This window comes from Cydia amplana, chromosome 5 (genome assembly GCF_948474715.1).
Source record: "Cydia amplana chromosome 5, ilCydAmpl1.1, whole genome shotgun sequence".
NCBI classification, from domain to species: domain Eukaryota; kingdom Metazoa; phylum Arthropoda; class Insecta; order Lepidoptera; family Tortricidae; genus Cydia; species Cydia amplana.
In genome coordinates this window covers 4,343,074-4,363,435 of record NC_086073.1, presented here as the reverse complement: position 1 = coordinate 4,363,435, position 20,362 = coordinate 4,343,074, and the positions used below count along the sequence as shown (strand labels likewise).

The window sequence follows — 20,362 nt, the reverse complement described above, 5'->3', positions numbered from 1 at the left end:
GCCATATCTACTACTCTTGTACTATTGATATTATTTAATGTAAAATGTGAACTTTTGATGGAAACAGCGTACGAATACGATTACAGGGTCAATATTGAGAAAGATGTGTAATACAGATCTTACATTGATTGATGATTTACTTAATTCGTATTAATTAACAATGACTTTTTGTAGATAGTAATTCTGATTATCTGTAACTTCTTCAACTTCAACTTCAACTTCAACATTTATTCAGCAAATAGGCCACAAGGGCACTTTTACACGTCAACATTGAATTTACATACAAGCAAAATAATAATAATAATAATACATCAACAATTATTAAATACAACTACAACTACCAAATCAAACTAACGTAATACAATTACTAAGAGATGTATAAGGTCTCTTATTGTCGAATTACATAAAAAAACTATAATAATAATATTAAAATAAAAACAAAACAGATACATGAAAAAAAATCTAAACTTATTTAGAGGTGTAAATGTCTCTAAGTGTCAGAACTAAAAAATAACATAGTTTATAAAATTATCCTTAGAGATGTATAGGGTCTCCAAGAGTCAGAATCCTGTATGATTAACACATTACGAGAAAAAAAAACATACGATAACCGAATGAGGCGTCTCACTGCAATTAAATAAAAAAAAAATACTAAATATATTCGTGTTAGCTTAAACAGACCCGTCTCCACAAACAGCACGCGTTCACGAGTACGACGCGTATCTCAAGTATCTCAACCATCGCCTCCCTCAACCTTCATTCGGGAAAGTGGCGACCCGATCAACGACGCCACCGTAAGCAAAGACTTTTAAGCGAGCATGACATGTTCAAGCTACCGGCCTATATTAATATTAAAATAGTTATAACACTTAGCTGTGAGACACAGCATTTTGTGCTCGTATGTTACATAAAAGACGGTATAGCTTCACATAATTACTAGCCTAAATTGACTTAGAGATGTAAAGGTCTCTAAGTGTCCGAATCATTAAAAATATAAGTATGTACAATAAAATAATAATAATAATAAAAATAAGTGTTTTTGTATTTTATTTTTATATCCATATCATAAAATAACCTAACTTGATGAGAAATAAATAAAGAGAATAAAAATAAAATCTAAAATAACCATATTAGTGCCATTTTTTCTTCAACAAATGTAAAACAAATTTTAGGGATAGCTAGGTCGCTATGTGGACCCTCCATACAAAATGTTTTTTTTTTCTATTTATTATGATATCGTATCAAGGACATCTAAGAAATATTTCTAGTGTCCGCTTCTGGTTACACATATCAATATTACTTATAAGTTATCACGCGCATCGTATTGAACATTTAAGTGTTTAATCCTCTTCGGAATAACAAATGATGCCTTATATTATAACAGTTTTGTTTACACAATCTACAATTAGATCTTGACATTTATGATAAAGGTAACTTTATTGTATGTAATGTAATTACATTTTAATCAGATACGAAGGTTTAGGCTTAGAGCTTTATAAGACGCGTTGGGGTTATTACGATAGGTTTTTGGGTTAATTAAGAACATCTATAACCCTTCGAGTGGCATTGTCCGCCTCGAGGCCTCTACGGTATGTGGCGGTGGCCGCGAGACGGACAGACTATAACAAGTCGTTGAATGGCGGCACCTCAGATTGAACGATGAGTTGAGTGGCGCAGCCATTTTGGAAAAATATACGTCAAGTGGCGGGGCCTCAATGGGTGATCATCGCGAATTTTGGCGCGTGTTATCAATATGACCATTTATGAATGATATATATAAACTATATATCACTGAATTCAGCATAAAATGGTTTATTTGATGTATACCAATAAAATCCATTATATTTATGTGAATTATGCTAGACTTGTTCTAATCTGATATTACCAATTTTTTTCTACTTTCATGTATAAAAATACGTATAATAAGGAAATAAAAAAAATTAATTGTAGAAAAAGCAGTATTTATGACTAAACAATACATTTAACATGATTCACACAGTTTATTTCACTTTTTATCAATGCGTATTCCGTTTGAATGTTCGCGACTCGACAATCGGCGCGTAAGGTGGGCGAGGTGGGGCGGGAACATCACGCCATTTCTAACAAACTTTCTTTTACGCGGGAATTCGACCGTTAGGGAATACCATCCTTGTTTATTGACGAATGCATCTTGCAAGAGTGAGCAAGCTAGGCATAGTTTTAACGGTTTTATTTTAGGCGCGAAATGCAGCGTCGCACAGAGGCCTCGAGACGGTCTCTGCCAATTACGGGCTTGTTATGACCGAATGAGGTATATGCAAAAGTACTTAAGTGAAACAAGTGAAACAACCGGCTCTGATAGATGCTCGTTTATTACTGGTAATTGTACATTACAAGTAGCCGCGCCTGTGTGCGTGCGGGCGCACACATGCAAATACACCACATTTCTCCACCGTTAATTGTAAGACCTGCCAATATAATAAACAATACATCAGTATTTAATACTACCTAATAAGTATAATAACTAACACACACAAAATAATAACATTAACTCTTATAACTAATCTTTTTATCTCTAGGCCTTAAATTCGGTCTAGTAATTGTCGGAAGCGGCGGCGGCAACCGCGCGTCGGCAGTGACGGCGGGCGCGGGCGCCTCCTCCGCGGCAGGTGCCACCGCGCACTCCGGCACCTCCGCGGCCGGCGCGCGCGGCCCCTCACGCTCCTCTACTTCCTCCTCCTCCCCAGAGAGCCCTGTATCGTAATACTCATCGGCCTCATCGCTCACTACGTTATGCGGCTGTACATCCGCCCGTAAAGGACTGTCTGCCCGTGGGGAGGGGGGCGGAGGGAGCGCGCACGCCGCCGGGGGCGCGGGGGCGGCCGGAGCCGGCGGCGGCTCGACTGGTGGTGACCACGAGTCCTCGTCAACCCCGGCATCCTCGCTTACATTAATCACGTCAGATGGACCACCTGTATACGATAGCATTTGATCTACGTGGCGTCTACATACAGTATTTTTAGTGTGCACATAAATCAAAAACATTCTGTTACCAATTTTATTTTGAATGGTGCCTAGAACCCAGATCTCTTTTTTTTCAGTAAACCATTTAACCCATACTTGATCCCCGACATTAAATTTTCTACAATCGTCTATAACAGTTTTATCTATACTTTCATTAACATCTGGTATCACGAGATCCAACCGTGATCTTAAATTACGGCCCATCATCAAACTCGCTGGAGTTTGACCCGTAGAACAATGGGGAGTATTACGGTACTCGAATAATAAACCCATCAGTTTATCCTCTACTTGTGACTTATCTGTTTTATCTATACATTTAATCATCTTTTTACATGTTTTCACAGAATTCTCGGCCTGGCCATTGCTGGCCGGGTGATAAACTGGAGAAGTGACGTAACGAATGCCGTTCATTGCGCAAAATGAATTAAATTCGGCGGAATTAATTTTAATATCATTGTCGGATACAATGACATTCGGTACGCCATATCTGGAAAATATTTCCTTAAGTTTACATATCAGCGCTCGAGTAGTAGTACCTTTGTCCATCAATAGACACTCTAACCATTTACTATAGGCGTCTATGACAATTAAGTACATTTTCTGATGAATAGACATGTAATCGATATGCACCCGGTACCAGGCAGAGGGAGGACGCGGCCAGGGCGCGGGAGCGGCGCGGGGCGGGGCGGCGCGCACGGCCACGCACGCGGCGCATGAGCCGATCCAGCGCTCGATATCGCCGTCAATGTTAGGCCACCACATCTTACCGCGCGCGATACTTTTTGTCTTGACAATACCTAAATGTCCGGTGTGCAATTCACGTAACAGCTGATCTCGAAATACTGTCGGAATAACCACCCGGTGACCGCGGAAAAGAATACCATTATCTATTTGTAAGTCTGCTTTGCATCTAAAATAAGGTAGAATAGATGCACAGCTTATCTTTCGCGGCCAACCGAGACTCATATACTTAAAAACTTTTTTTAATGTGGTGTCATTTCCGGTAGCCTGTCTTATTTTATCAGCTGTCACGGGAGTCACACTTTCATCTAAAAAATTTAAATAAGACACGTCATCGTTATCTTCGTTATGGCCATCATTTTCCATGTTAGGCAACGGCGCACGAGAAAAATAATCAGCTACGAGGTTATTCGCACTACTTATGTACTGAACCTTATAATTGTACGCTGATAAAATAATTGCATAACGCTGTAGCCGGGAAGCGGTCATGACAGGAATGCCGTTATTTTTGCCGAAAATTGACAACAAAGGCCTATGGTCGGTTTTTAAAACGAACGGATCTTGCCTTCCATACAGATACTGGTGGAACTTTTTAACACCAAATATTATTGCCGCCGCTTCTTTCTGAAGTTGACTGTAATTCCTCTCGCTAGCGTTGAGCGAGCGCGAGGCGAACGCGAGAGGGCGCTCTGCGCCGGTTGCCGGGTCGCGTTGTGCCAGAAGGGCACCTAACCCGCCAGGTCCTGCATCCACACTAAGCACTGGCTGAGCCTCCGGGTCAAAATGAGCCAGCACGCGCTCGGAGCCCAGCTCCTTTTTTACTGCCTGAAACGCCTCTTCTTGTGAATGTCCCCACTCCCACTTGGCCTCCGCGCGCAGTAGCTCGTGTAAAGGACTTAACATGTTCGACGCGTTCGGTATGAAACTACGGTAATAATTTACGAGTCCTAAAAAACTCTTTACCTCCGTTACATTAGTCGGCCTTGGTGCTTTGTGAATAGCTTCCACCTTTTTTTGAGACGTTTGTAAGCCATTTTTATTGATAACGTAGCCTAAATAAGTTACACTACCACCTAAGAAAACACATTTCTCTTTCTGTAACTTTAAACCTGCATCGCTAAACCTAGTCAAAACCTCTCGCAATCGCGCCAAATGGATTTCGTTCGTCGGTCCCGTTACGCACACGTCGTCCAACCAACAGCTGACTCCGTCAATACCTACCAACAACGACTCCATAGCGCGTTGAAAAATAGCAGGGCCGTTGGCGAGACCATATACTAGCCTAGTATATTTATAAAGACCCTTCGTGGTGCTAATGGTCGTAAGCGCCTGAGAGCTATCAGACAAAACGAACTGATTGTACGCGTTGCTAAGGTCTAATTTCGTGTAACTTTCACCACCGCCTATTTTAGCAAACACCTCCTCTATACGCGGCATCGGGTACTTATCTATAACCATGTCTTTATTTAACGTGACCGAGAAATCTCCTGCAATTTTGACTTTGCCATTTTCCTTCAAAACAGGCACGATAGGCGTTGCGTATTCAGAAAAATTAACCGGTACGAGTATACCTAAATCTACCAGCCGGTCGATTTCTTCCTCTACCCGTTTTTTTAGAGCAAACGGAACTGACCGCGGTTTGAAAAACTTAGGTTTAACGTTCTCTTTCAATTGCAAGTGGACTTTGAACTTATTAAATTTGCCCAACCCTTCTTCGAATAAGCTCCTAAATTGATTTAACAACCTTGTTACCTCACTCGAGCTCTGATTAATGTTTACATCTGTAACAAATTTGTTATCTACAGTGAATGACAAATTAAACTTTGTCATAAAATCACGGCCTAATATTGGCGGACCGCCGTTTTTTATAACGTAAATTTTCAAAAGTCTTTCTTTTAACATAAATTTTACTTTTGCAACGAAAAAACCTATTGGCGTTATTTTATGATAATTGTATAGACACATTTTTAAATCACTTTTATATAATGAAACATTAGGGAACATTTCTTTGTATAATTTGTCATTAATAATGGTAGCACCGGAGCCCGAGTCCAGTTCCATGTTCAATTCAAGGTCATTAATAGATACATTAAGTAATATTGGCTTATAGTTAACGTACCTTAAGCTTAGAAGTTTACATTCCTGGCAATTATCACAGTCTCCACCTTCTGCCGAGAACTCTGTTGCTTCAACATTGTTCACACGACACTTGGACTGCTTTTTGGAAGTACACACTTTCTTGAGGTGTCCTTTTTCACCACACAGCTGGCACCGGTAGGACTTGTATCGGCACCTACTCTCGTCGTGGCTCCTCATACCGCACACCGAGCAGGTCCTCGCCTCGGGGTCCCGGCGGCCGGCGGACGGCTGCGCGCCCGCCCGGTACACCGGCTCCTGCTTCACGGTCACGGCCACCGCGTCTGCGCGCGCCTTCTGCGCACACTCCGTCTGCTGTGCCAGCTCCATCGCCTTCGCCAGCGTGAGCGTGGTGACGTCCTGCTCGAAGAGTCGCTCGCGCTCCTTGCCGGCGCGTAGCCCCAGCACGAACTTGTCCAGCAGCAGCATGTCCAGCGAGGTTCCAAACTCGCAGTGCACGGCGAGTCCTCTGATCCTAGCCGCCCACTTCTCGACACTCTCCCCCACGTCACGCGTTGCCTCGTAGAATTTGCTCTTATCAGCGAAGGTACACCTCTTCGGAGTAAAATGACCGTCGAGCACCTTCAACAGCTCGTCGTACCCAACGACTTCTACCTTTTTTGGGTACACAAGGTTCTTCAATAGCCGGTATGTATCGTCATGCAGGTGTGTCAGTAGCACTGCCTGTTTCATCTCATCTTTAATTTCGTTTAAAACGATGAACTGCTTCAAACGACTACTGAAAATTTCCCATTCTTGGGTATTATGGTCAACCTGACTTAAATTTCCGATAGAAGTTTTAGTAGCCATTATAACGGTTATTTCTAAATACACACGCGGGTAAGACGCGGATCGTCGCCAGTGAGGTATATGCAAAAGTACTTAAGTGAAACAAGTGAAACAACCGGCTCTGATAGATGCTCGTTTATTACTGGTAATTGTACATTACAAGTAGCCGCGCCTGTGTGCGTGCGGGCGCACACATGCAAATACACCACACCGAACCTTCTCGCGACCGCCGCCAATTAGGGGTGTGTCCGCGTCGCGGCCTCTGCCACGCAAAGGCATATTTAAAAAAATGGCCGCGCCATTTCTCCTACCATTCAATCGGAGGTGCTGCCACCCGAAGGGTTAATAGTAATGAACTTAAATAAATGTCATGTACTAAGAAAAAGTGACCAAGGCCTCCAGTGCCCCAGGCTGGAATCGAACCAGCGTCCTCTGCTATGTGCTCTATATTTCTAATATATTTCCTGACAAATAATTTAATTTGTTCTAATATATCTACTTAGTAATGCTTATGATTGGGGTCGAAAATAACAAGGTGTTAATATTTTGATACGAGTATATACTATATACAACTTACACCGTTATTGGAAACCTGATTATAAACAACATTCGCTCGAAAGAAAAAAAATCACGAACATAAGTCTAAAACATGAAACTAGTTTCGCACAAAAGCTATTAACATGAAAATTGCTTCTAAATATGCGTACCATTATTTTTAATCGGATTCATATAATTTTTTTGTTTTTGGAACTAGAGCTAGCGGCAAGAGTTAGCGAACGGCAGCGGAAGCTAAATTTAATCACCACATATAGACATTATGCACGTAACAATGACTAGATTCACCTACAATTTCCTTGATAATTACTGGGTACTCATACTCGGTTCAAGTGTCAGAGAAAGATAACGCATAGATTGCGTGTAATTGCACTCTGCCATATTATAAATGTCTTACTTGGCTAGATAGCAGTAGTCAGTGACGGGTTCTATAGTAAATAAGATTGGATGTGTACAGGACACCATGAGAGTTGTATTTCTGCTGCCGTTTTTGGTAGCGTTTTGTTTAAGTGACCCCATAGAGGAGGGCGAAGTTGATTGGTGGCAGAGTACCATTTTCTACCAGATTTATCCCCGGTCGTACGCCGACAGCAATGGCGATGGCATTGGTGATCTTAATGGTATGTTTAATTTTAATAATATTAAATTTTTTATGATTTCATGTTTCAAGTTTTTATGTTCTTTCGAAACTTAACAGGATGTACTTATTCTGACATTACAATTAAATCTTCTTAGGTTCATATTATTTATGATTACGTGAGGCCTTATATTCTTATTGTTATTAATGTTATTTTGTTATTATTCGCCCGTGCGTCTCGCTCATGCCAATACATATACAAAAAAGTACGAGCAAAAGGCACGCGCAAATAATAACAAAATTACATCATTTTCATATCAAAACGTAAGTTTGAATCGGCCGTTAAGGCAACTATGTAGTACGCATTTATTATTTTGTATTTAGGAGAAAAAATACCTACCTAACAAGTTCTAAAAATAGTAAAAACCACGTTTTAAGTGGATCTAAAACTTAAGTTTAAGTTTTTAATAACCTACAACATTTTAATAAAAATTTTAGGAATCAGATCAAAATTAGAATACATTAGGGACATTGGAGTTGGCGCGATTTGGCTATCGCCGATATTTCAGTCGCCTATGTACGACTTTGGTTACGACATAGCGGATTTCTACGCCATCCATGACGAGTATGGCACTATGGCTGACTTCGAAGCACTAACAGCAAGGGCTGCAGAACTCGGTATGTGTAAATATGTAGTATGATTGTTTCATGGGCATGGGTTGAAAGAAGGGTCGAAGCGAAAAGTTCACCTGAGAAGAGCCGTACTATAATAACAATGGGTATGGACCCATTGTTATTATACTTATTATATAGTTATTACGTAATTATGTTATGCTCAAACGTAACTACCTATTTAGTGGCGGAGTCGAGTTAGTTGATGCTTATTTAAGAAAAAATATTTAGTACTTTAACAAGCGACTTTATAATAATATATACCCATTCGAAAATTTTCGATAATGTATTTTAATTAATCTATGGACACTAGAATCAGTGTTTCTATGAATAAGTTTATAAGTTTCTATAAATTTATAATATAAGCGACCGAAAACAAATAATACAGCATTATTATTTTAGGAATCAAGGTGGTATTAGATCTTGTACCTAATCATTCGTCTAATGAAAGTGAATGGTTCAAAAAAGCACTGGAAGGCGATTCAAAGTACTACAATTATTTTGTCTGGGAAGATGCTGTCATCGATGAGGATGGAAATCGTCAACCTCCTAACAATTGGGTGAGAAATTAGATTATATTATAAATATTATAATAAACAGATTCAGACTTAATTTAAACACACAATGCAAAAATAGGTGATCTTTAAAGGCCGATGCAACCTTCTATGGATGACAGTTAAAACCGCGCGGATCAAATTAATTTGCGGTACTTTAACAATTACGTGACTTATGCAGCATTTACTGATTAAGACCACATTTTGATTGCCTGTTTATTGGAATATCATTGTTTTTTTACAGCTTAGCCATTTCCATGGTAGCGCCTGGGAGTATAGAGCAGAAACGGACAAATACTATCTACACCAGTTTGTTATTGGTCAACCTGATCTTAACTACCGAAACCCTGAACTAGTCGCAGAGATGAACGTAAGGAAACTAATAAAGCAGTGCCTTATTAACGAATAACTCTTGAATATTCCATTTTATATAGGTTTTTGATTATGTAGTAATGTTGGCTTATTTATATGCTGTTTTTACCAGGAATGGTCTCTGGTGGATTGTTCTTTAAATTGCACTACCAGGCCCATTCATTCCAAGAATTTTCAGACTCTTTGGGCATATTGTAGGTACTTTACTTATACTTACTCGTAGGTACTGATTGGGATTTTTGAACCGAATCATCTGAAGTTGACATCCATGTACTTACCTGAAACAAAAAACAATATACCTAAATATGTTACAATAAATAGATTATTAATTATTCCATTAATTAAAAGCATATACAGCTGCGAAATTGCATGGAAAAATTATGAATGAATTCATTGATAAAGTCGCCATGCACATTGCGGCTGCTGGTACATACAAAAAAGAAAAAGATTACTAGTTAGATTTGAAAACAGTTTTATATTTTATCGTTACGTTTCAGAATGTTGTCCGTCATTGGCTAGGAAAAGGAGTAGCTGGATTCAGAGTAGACGCAGCAAACACTTTATTCGAAGTCGACAAGGAAAAATATGGTGGCAAGTATCCTGATGAACCCTTGTCAGGAGCCGTGGGTGTGGCATTAGACGACCATGATTCGTTGAACCATATTTATACAAAGAACCAAAACGAAACCTACTATATTATCTATGATTGGAGAGATATTCTTGATGAGTTTAAAGCCCAAGATGGCATGTCAAGAACCATGATGACTGAAGTATACGCTAGTATTCAGGATGTTGTCAAATATTTTGGAGTAGGAGGAAGAAACGGTGCACAAATGCCATTTAATTTCGATTTGATTACTGACGTGAATGCAGCTTCGTCCGCCCCTGATATTAAAAGGGCTATCGACAAGTTCTTGACGTATAAACCTCTCGATAAAGATGCAAATTGGGTGGTAAGTACCGGAATTTACGCTTACAACGTACGAGTTGCAGGTGTCCATAGACAACGGTTACAGGCCAATAGCAGGCGGACCGTATATTTGTGTGCCGTCGATGTAGCATAAAAAAAACGATTGCTGAAGTATTTGTAAATAGCAGTCGTGGTTGCATTAAATTGTCGTATTTTACGAGTCCTGGGGCCCGTTTCTCAAAAGCTTGTAACTTGTAATACAAGTGGAAGTCCCTTTCTAACAAAAGCTGTCAAAAACTGACATCCGCTTTTAAGAAACGGGTCCTTGATCGAAAGTAAACTGTGACGAGTTTTTATTTATGACATTTGGTATTTCAGGTTGGTAATCACGACAACCATCGAATGGCAAGTAGATACGGCGCCACACTTGTTGATGGCATAAACATGATTGTATTGCTTCTTCCTGGAGTCGGAGTTACTTATATGGTAGGTTTAATACCTAACAATTAGTTATTCATTATTGCACAAGTAGTTTTTACTGGCCAGGTAATAGACGGACTTTTAGTAAAATAATGCGGAAAGACGTTTTGTTTGTCATGTAATAATTGGAAAATTAGTTCGTTAATACTTTTACTTGTAATGATCGAAGAACGTTAAATTATGAAGTATAGCTGGTCAAGCTGATCTTGTCAGTAGAAAAAGACGGCAAATTTGAAAAATGTTGGCGCGAAGGGATATCGTCCCATAGAAAATTTGAATTTCGTGCCTTTTTCTACTGACAAGATCTGCTTGACCAGCTATAGTAATTTTATTACTGTTTTTATAATACAGGGTGAAGAAATTGGCCTCTTGGATGGTGAAGTCACCTGGGAACAAACAGTTGATCCTGCTGGATGTAACACCGATCCGGATAACTACATGAGATATTCCAGAGATCCTGAGAGAACACCCATGCAATGGAATGCGCAGGCAAATGCAGGTAAGTTATATAACTTATAATATATCTTAGGTGAAAATAATAAAATATAAGTATATGGGAGGCAAAAAACATTTCCGATCAACCAAAAATAAATAATAAAATATAATTATATTAAGATGATGCGGTCAAGGATCGGGTATGGCTTCACCGAAATGTTTAATGAAACATTATATAATCAAACATTTGTGGAGCGAAGACTCCATCGAAGTATGTGACGAGAGGGGTGAATGTTGCGGGACATTTCTCACAGGCGTTACTGTATGAAAATACAACGATAATACGAAAATTTTATTCCCTCGAATTTAAACTGTTGTGAGACATACTGACATTGACACACATGTCGCGCGAGTGACTTAAAACAAGTGAGTCTAAACCGTAAAATTATTCAATTTTATTCCCTCCTTGTGGATTTTAGAAGGAATACACGCCGTGGTAGCATAGGTCTCCACGAAGTTCACAGTCTCCCTCGGTGATGATTGGATCTTTAATAGCATTCCCCCAAGTGCCTTGGCATAGTACATAAAATACTGAAATCTCTGATTGCGTTGTGACGACTTGTTATCCAATCACAACATTTCAACAGCACATTCTATTCTTTAAACCTAATTAGCGCATTCGCGTAAAAAAATAGTATTTTACGAGTGTATACCCAGTAAATTTGTCTTTATCAGGTTTCTCTAACGCTAGCACGACTTGGCTGCCAGTAGCCAGCAACTACAGAACATTAAACGTAGAAGCCCAAATGGCAGCCACCAGGTCACATTTGAAGAACTACCAAGCTCTAGCAAAGCTTCGGTTGGACAAAGTCTTCCGACTTGGACGCTTCGAGTCACTTGCTTTGAACGAAGATGTATTTGCTTTTAAAAGGTAACCGTTTTATTTAAGTACATGTAATTTATAATTATAATAAATTGTCGATTTGTGTAAGATTGCCCCATAATATTTACTATTATTAATTTTTAACGATGGTAAAAAGTTTTCCACTGAGTTTTGGGCAAAAGAGTTTGTTTTTATTCGGCACCAAAAATTAATTAATTAATTGCATTACCTGACTCATATTTACCATCACAATGCTCTTAGATCAGTTTATAATTGGATAAGATTTATAACTATGCATCTAATAAATATATGTTTCAAAATGACCTAAGTTATTCTCGACCCTATGATCCAATAGAAAATTCTAGGGCAAGACGATAAAGGTCAATATCGATTGGTTGGAATAGAATGGTGACCACTAATGATGTTTACAGGTGGTACAACGGAGAGGTTTACCTTGTGGTAGTGAACATGCGGGACACGGCGCACGACGTGAACCTGACACACTTTGAAAACGTCGAGGGTGACGTCACAGTTGTGATAAGGAGCGTGGACTCAAACAAGAACGAAGGGTTGGTATTTATTTCCTTCACTGATCAAAGTATGATTTGCAGACACGATTGTCTTATATTTGGTCAACGTTTTTGTTTACTAGTTGTTTTCACGCCTTTTCCGACAGTATTTTTTTCCTTTTTAAGATCAGCATATATAAGCATAATATTGTTTTACTTCTTTGCAAGTAAAATGTACCTAAACACATAGTTATTATCATGGCTCTTCACTCAATACGAGGTATCAACAATTCACATAAAGCACTCAAAACGCTATAAGTAGCTCTTGGTAGTCTTATAAGTGTTATTTATCTCGATCCTTACTACTGATAATATTTTCCTCTGTCACGTGCTCCTTAAGTAAAATGCCTATAATTATTCTGTTTTGGATATATATGTTAAATCACATGTAATATTTTGTGATGATTTCAGAGAGGTATTCTCCGCGTCTTCGGTCCCATTAGCTGGGTATGAAGCTGTGGTGTGGAAGGCAAGTGGTGCCACAGAGCTGAAGAGTCTAAGCATTGTTTCATTGTGCTTCGTATATTTACTAGTCTATTTGTATTCAAACGCTAACAATTAGTAACTTCAATAGACTTGAATGAATTGGGTCAACAGCTTTGTCATTGTAAAAAGTGTATATTTATACCTATACCATAATGTAAGTGAAACTTTTGTACTTAATAAGATAAAGATGAATTAATATATGAAATGTAATTATTATTTATTTTGAATATTATAATGTTGACTAGTAAAAAAAAAATATAACTATAACAACTTGGTTTAACTTCTCCTTTTTAGGGTTCCGTACCTCAAAAGGAAAAAACGGAACCCTTATAGGATCACTCGTGTGTCTGTCTGTCTGTCCGACCATTCCCCCCCCCCCCTTTATCTCCGAAACTACTAGGTCTAAACTTTGAAAAAATACACATAATAGTTCTTTACCCATAGATGACAGGATGATGAAAACCTAAATGTGCAGTCCAGCGTGACTCGGACTTAATTACATATTTAGTTTTTGATCCGACCCGACCGGGTTTTTAGGGTTCCGTACCCAAAGGGTAAAAACGGGACCCTATTACTAAGACTCCGCTGTCCGTCCGTCCGTCTGTCACCAGGCTGTATCTCACTAACCGTGATAGCTAGACAGTTGAAATTTTCACAGATGATGTATTTCTGTTGCCGCTATAACAACAAATACTAAAAACAGAATAAAATAAAGAGTTAAGTGGGGCTCCCATACAACAAACGTGATTTTTGACCGAAGTTAAGCAACGTCGGGCGGGGTCAGTACTTGGATGGGTGACAGTTTTTTTGCTTGTTTTTTTTGCTTGTTTTGCTCTATTTTTTGTTGACGGTGCGGAACCCTCCGTGCGCGAGTCCGACTCGCACTTGGCCGGTTTTTATCAAAGACATTTCATTCACGTTCCACATAAAAAGGTACATTATAAAAAATTGGGAACACGGGACCCCTGAAGCGCGAGATAAGTACGATACCTTAGTCACCTAAATGGTAATTACGTAATGTAAATAGTTACATGTTACATAGAGCTTCATATGTAATAAATTGTGCAGCTTGTTATTTTATTGTATTTTATATAGTTTTTTAACACTTAAAAGTATAGTTATTTAATTCCATAAAAAAGTATCACAAATAGCAAGGGCAGTAAAGGCACCTAACAGTATTAAAAAAAAATAGATCATCCTAAATCTTATTATCTAACCGCTGTCGTCGCCTTAGTTTTAAGAGGTCGCCTTATTTTTAATCTGCCACGCAAAAAAAAATATCAGCTGCATGATATTCACGCTACTTCTGTGAATTTCCTTTCCCTTTCGTCCTTGGTGGTGACGTGGCCCTTCCGGCCACGTCACCAATCTTCTCCCAACAAGAGCAGTCGCTGGTCACAAGGTCGACCAAACTGCATACTAATAAAAAAAAATGATATTCACGCAAAGATTGCAAACAAAATTCAAAACAACTAATAAATCCCATAGCTGCAGGTGTCTTGATAGTTATAATCTCTCGAGAACAATCTTTATCTTTACGAAGTAGATATCGAAAGAGTATATAAAGTCTGAACTTATTGGATATAACAGAGTTAAAAGAGGATAAGCCGAGATGAAGTCGGTGTTTCTCTTCCCTTTACTCTTAGTTCTTGCTCAGGGGAGCGAAGGGGAGAAAGAATGGTGGGAGACAACCATCTTCTACCAGATCTATCCGAGATCGTTCATGGATAGTGATGGGGATGGCATTGGGGATTTAAATGGTAAGTGGACTATCAATCATTTTCTTGGGATTTGTCTTATTTTTTTGTATATTTTATTATTTTGCTAGTGTCTCTTACCTCTTAGGCTAGACGTCCTAATAGATAAGAGACACAATATGGTTTTGAAGATAATTAATATATCTATCTAATACGATTTTGTTACTAAAGTGATCATGACCCTTGGGTTTAAAAAGTCTTAACTATCTTAAATTATTCCTTTTTTTTAGGAATAACCTCTAAGCTGGAATATTTGAAGGAAATAGGTGTCGGTGCCACTTGGCTCTCGCCTATGTTCTCGTCTCCAATGTATGACTTCGGGTATGACATCTCTGACTTTTACGGTGTCCACGATGAGTATGGAACAATGGAGGATTTTGAAAGACTGATCGCCAAGGCGAATGAATTAGGTAATAACATTTTTTATAACTCTAAGTATATAATAATATAGAGTTATAAAAAATGATTCTAGAAATTAAAACAATCACATACATGTATTATTTTACTCATGACACATAATAACTGGTTCATAGTTACAGCTTCCTCCGGAAGGGAATTTCACAGTTAAAAATAATAATTTGAAGCATAAATTTTGCTAAGAAATGTTGTTTTACAGATATTAAAATAATTTTGGACTTGGTACCTAATCATGGCAGTAACGAAAGTGAATGGTTTGATAAAGCCCTGCAGGGTGATGAGAAATATTTTGATTACTTTGTTTGGGAGGACGGAGTAGTTGATGAAAATGGAGATCTGCAGCCGCCGAACAATTGGGTAAAATTTTATTTATTCAGCTTAATATTGTATAGTCTGAATTTTACAAATAAACTGTATAGAAATGTTTCATAATAATATATTATATTGTTACAGCTTAGCGTTTTCCGAAAAAGTGCATGGGAGTACAGGGAGGAAGTAGGAAAATATTACCTTCATCAGTTTGTCATCGGTCAACCAGACTTCAACTACCGCAATCCTGATGTGGTTGAGGAGATGAAAAATGTCATTCGGTTTTGGTTCGACAAAGGCGTTGCTGGATTCAGAATTGACGCTATCGCCCATCTTTTTGAAGTAGACAAAGATAAATATGGTGGAAAATACCCAGACGAACCTATTTCAGGAAACAGTTTGGACGACCCGCTCAGTTACAGTTACTTGAGCCATATATACACAACTGACCAAGATGAAACTTACGACATGGTTTACCAGTGGCGTGATGTTTATGAAGAATATAAGGCTAAAGATGATTTCACCAGAGTAATGATGGTTGAAATTTACGCAACTCCTCAGAAAACAATGAAGTACTTTGGCGAGGGTGACCGTGAAGGAGCTCATATGCCATTCAACTTTGCATTAATTTCTGACGTCAACGGTGAATCTACGGCTGCTGAGATCAAGTATGCCGTTGATAAGTTTTTGACTTTTAAGCCCCTTGACAAGTTAGCCAACTGGGTGGTAAGTGTGACAGATATTTAAAGTTTTCATTTAAAATTGTGTAAAATTGAATAAAAATAATGAATCATTTAATTTCAGACAGGTAATCACGACAATAGTAGAGTAGCTTCTAGATACAGCCCAAAGATAGTAGATGGAATGAACATGCTTGTTCTTTTATTGCCAGGTGTTGCCGTGACTTATATGGTAAGAAATATTTATGTCATCATCTTCCTCGCGTTGTCCCGGCATTTTGCCACGGCTCATGGGAGCCTGGGGTCCGCTTGGCAACTAATCCCAGTAATTGGCGTGGGCACTAGTTTTTTACGAAAGCGACTGCCATCTGACCTTCCAACCCAGAGGGTAAAGTAGGCCCGTATTGGGATTAGTCCGGTTTCCTCACGATGTTTTCCTTCACCGAAAAGCGACTGGTAAATATCAAATGATATTTCGTACATAAGTTCCGAAAAACTCATTGGTACGAGCCGGGGTTCGAACGCGCGACCTCCGGATTGCAAGTCGCACGCTCTTACCACTAGGCCACCAGCGCTTCTGGTAAGAAATATTTATGTATTCACGTTAAAATATCAATATATGGAACTGAAATATTGCCATTTTAAATATCCTTTACCTTTTCATAACAGGGTGAAGAAATTGGAATGGTAGACGGTTACGTCAGCTGGGAGGACACAGTAGATCCAAGTGGATGCAACACTGATGATCCCATCAACTACTGGCAAGCGTCAAGAGATCCCGAAAGGACGCCTTTCCAATGGAGCTCTGACAAAAATGCTGGTATGTATGTCAATACATAAGGTCTCAGAAATCTGTTTTCCTAAAATAAACTACGGACAAAACAAATAGATATTCAGACTGATATTACGAGTATGTATCGATAACGGTTTGTAATCTCTAATATTCTTGGTGTCGAGGCCCATCAAAATTCGTGATAAAATGAAAATAGAAATTGGTGTTTATATGTAATGTATCATATCTTCCGATAGGATTTTCGACGGCAGACAAGACTTGGCTGCCGGTTGCTGAGGGCTACGAAAACTTGAACGTGGAAGTGCAGCGCGACATCACGAGGTCTCATTTGAACGTCTACAAGACGTTGGCTCAACTTCGTACGGAACCCACATTCCGATATGGCAGATACGAGTCAGCCGCGCTGAATGGAGATGTCTTCGCTTTCCGAAGGTATTCTTCTCTATTTTGAATAACGGGGCGAAAATTGTTTATTCCAATAATATAATATTATTATAGTTAGTTATTAATCCAGGCTAAACTCAGGCAAATGAGTTAGAGGATTGTAAAATATTTTGCTAATTATCAGTAGGTTCGTGCACTCTCCAGGCGTCTAGGTGCAGGTGGGCAGGTGTTGCCAGCCTAAAGATATTGCTAAGCCTTTCTTGGTATGGGGGACCATTATCTTTTCTATACTATATTATCTTCAGATATGAAGTAAGCCCGACATTGACAAACTAAGCCAGCAGTAAGTTCAATATCTGTCACAAGTACTTTATCGCTATCTATCTTAACAGGTGGTACAATGGCGAGATCTACGTGATCCTCGTCAACTTCAGAGATGAATCTTACACTATTGACTTAAGCTATTTCGAGAATGTTATCGGGGAATTGGAGGTCGTTCTCGCTAGTATCCAGTCACCCAAGGATACTGGGTAAGTTTTATGTAAATAATAAAAAGTTAAAAACTTCCAAATCGAAATATAAGTTTGAAAAAATTGCAACCTCATTGTCATGATTGTCATGTAATTGAAACAATAATTGATCAGCTAAGAATTTACTTCCGATATAATTGACACAAATTAACATAGTTAACTGTTTGTCTAAAATTATAATCTTAACTCTTTTTAAACATAAGTATGATTTCTTTGGGGGTTTTGGGGATAACAATACTACCGAAATATAATTAAGCCTAAAGGTAATTTACAAATAACAACAAAAACATGTATTTTACAGGGACGTGATCGAGGCAACTGCTGTTGAGGTCGTCGGCAGCGAATCTTTCGTCCTCAAAGTTAAAGCATAAATGCGTTAAGACAACTTGATAATATAACCAAGATTAAATTAACAAAAAAACTTGTATTTACATATAACGACTTTTATTTAACTCTTGCAGTTGTAGGCAGTATTTCTACACATATACCTAGGTATAATACATGAATCACATAAATAATAGTACAACGATAAACTGTAATTAATCCATTAGAATGTTTATTTTGGATAAATTGCATTGCTCAGACCTCCGTATTTCAAAGTCAATAAAAATGCAAAATCAATCAGACCGAGGGCTGTTACCGGAATGTACAATCCTGACAGGAATTGAACTAGTCAATTTGTAAGTTGGCGTCGTATAATCAATCGAAACTATCATTTAAAACACATCGATATCCACGACGACCTGTAATTTATTTTGGATGATTTAAATGGACTCAATTTAATAGTAAATATTGTGACGACACGGAAGTCCTCAGTCATCAGTTATTAAAGTTATGGGCATTTAATTACAAATAGGGATGTTTTACATAGACAGGGGTTGTTGGGAAAACAAATGTAATCATAAGAATATTCCCTGGCATTATTAAACTAATTAATTATATGCTTGATTGTATGCAGAATAATTTTACATGGACTGAATGCATAATTAATATAAAAAGAAGACAAATGTTTTACATAAAACAATGTAGGAATTATTAAGACATTACTTTGTAAAATGAAAGCTAAGGCTGTGAGCATTGCATAAGTGTCCACTGAATAGTTGGAAGCTTACTTTAACTATAGTAATCTACAGTATTTACTGTAAATTAGAGGAATTAGATGTATTACTACTTAAGTGAAAGAAGCGTTGTATGTCAAACTTATTTTAAACATTGTAGGTGTTCGCTTAATAAAATAAATACTTAATTTTGCAAATTACTATAAAACTAGGGAATCAAAATACATAATTTCGATGTAAAAGGAGTCTGTATATGTGTTTATTACATAGGAATTTATCAATTAGCTAATTACTGTAAAATATTTATTTTCAATATAAGTATCTACATAAGCGGGTTAAATAAATGAATACCAAAATGAGAGTTCATTCTAGTAAAAAAATTGTAGAATTAGAGAAACATATTATGTATCAATTATGTAGAATGTATTTAAGTAAGGCAATGAAACTTTATAATATGATTATAAGCTAAAATTTACATAGAAAAATCTTTTGTATGTAAGCATGAATTTACACCTAGGAAAAGTCTGATCTAGAATGCAATTGAGAGATCAGGGAGTCTTTAAAGCTTAAGGGAAGTATATTTCAATCAATTTATGTAATATAATGTATATAAATTCGAACATTTAATGTTCACAAGTAAGTTTTGAACAAGGAAAGTTTGTATGTTAAAATCATGTAAAATTGAGATTAATATTGTAAAATATTGTTTTAAGAGATTAGATCATATGTCTAAGAAATAGTTTTAGTCATAATTAACAGTAGAAATATCAGGAAAAGGTAGAGAAAGGCTTGCAAATAATTTGCTAGGTGAAAATCGTATATGACAATTTCAACTAGGAAAAATCATGGGAAATTGATGGTGTAGATACAAGTTGCTACTATAGAAAATTAAAACATATGATTAAAAGATAGTTTTAGCCGTATTTAACAGTGAAAATTTTGGGAAATTCAAAGAATCATACAAATAAAATGATAGGTTATTTTTGATCATAACTTCTAAACTAAGAGGATTACCGATGTGAAATTATAGGAATATATAAATAAAAAATAGATACATCTGATTTTGCATTAATTTTCATCTAAAAACAAGTATTTTGCTCAAAATTATGGAAAACGTATTCCATAGGAAAAATTTCATAATATAGTTTCAAAGGAAAATGAACCTTAAATTCAAACATAATAAGGTTCAAATTTGCTTGCACCATAGTATCGAAAATTCGAATTAGGAACGGGTGAAGGGAATTACGTTATTTTCGTCGACGAACAGGACGA

The 20,362-nt window shown here is 37.7% G+C and overlaps 4 protein-coding genes across 5 annotated transcripts in view; 2 read left to right on the top strand and 2 right to left on the bottom strand.

Annotated features, from left to right (window-relative positions):
* The window catches only part of LOC134647782 (maltase A1-like), a 108,387-nt gene extending 95,095 nt beyond the window's left edge, over window positions 1-13,292 (top strand). Inside the window, exons 2-11 of one of the 2 annotated variants that reach the window (XM_063502093.1) lie at window positions 7,682-7,844; window positions 8,300-8,479; window positions 8,876-9,033; window positions 9,272-9,397; window positions 9,897-10,352; window positions 10,688-10,795; window positions 11,141-11,288; window positions 11,960-12,155; window positions 12,539-12,676; window positions 13,088-13,288. In XM_063502093.1, the coding sequence (XP_063358163.1) occupies window positions 7,688-7,844; window positions 8,300-8,479; window positions 8,876-9,033; window positions 9,272-9,397; window positions 9,897-10,352; window positions 10,688-10,795; window positions 11,141-11,288; window positions 11,960-12,155; window positions 12,539-12,676; window positions 13,088-13,238 (1,818 nt within the window). In that variant the 5' untranslated portion in view covers window positions 7,682-7,687 and the 3' untranslated portion in view covers window positions 13,239-13,288. Of the gene's footprint in view, window positions 1-7,681; window positions 7,845-8,299; window positions 8,480-8,875; window positions 9,034-9,271; window positions 9,398-9,896; window positions 10,353-10,687; window positions 10,796-11,140; window positions 11,289-11,959; window positions 12,156-12,538; window positions 12,677-13,087 lie in introns of both variants that reach the window. The other variant, XM_063502092.1, reaches the window with a different exon arrangement.
* Window positions 1-20,362, bottom strand: part of LOC134647819 (dual specificity calcium/calmodulin-dependent 3',5'-cyclic nucleotide phosphodiesterase 1) — a 253,094-nt gene that overhangs the window by 186,704 nt on the left and 46,028 nt on the right. The gene's annotated exons all lie outside the window — the stretch shown is intronic.
* LOC134648168 (uncharacterized) lies at window positions 2,334-6,690 on the bottom strand. The gene is made up of 2 exons (XM_063502648.1): window positions 5,864-6,690; window positions 2,334-2,447 (listed from the first exon to the last, which is right to left on the bottom strand). The coding sequence occupies exons 1-2, from the start codon at window positions 6,688-6,690 to the stop codon at window positions 2,435-2,437; spliced, it is 840 nt and encodes a 279-aa protein (XP_063358718.1). The 3' UTR covers window positions 2,334-2,434.
* LOC134647772 (maltase A1-like) lies at window positions 14,627-18,427 on the top strand. Its single transcript, XM_063502069.1, has 9 exons — window positions 14,627-14,922; window positions 15,150-15,329; window positions 15,536-15,693; window positions 15,790-16,371; window positions 16,450-16,557; window positions 16,995-17,145; window positions 17,355-17,550; window positions 17,895-18,032; window positions 18,334-18,427. The coding sequence occupies exons 1-9, from the start codon at window positions 14,775-14,777 to the stop codon at window positions 18,401-18,403; spliced, it is 1,731 nt and encodes a 576-aa protein (XP_063358139.1). The 5' UTR covers window positions 14,627-14,774; the 3' UTR covers window positions 18,404-18,427.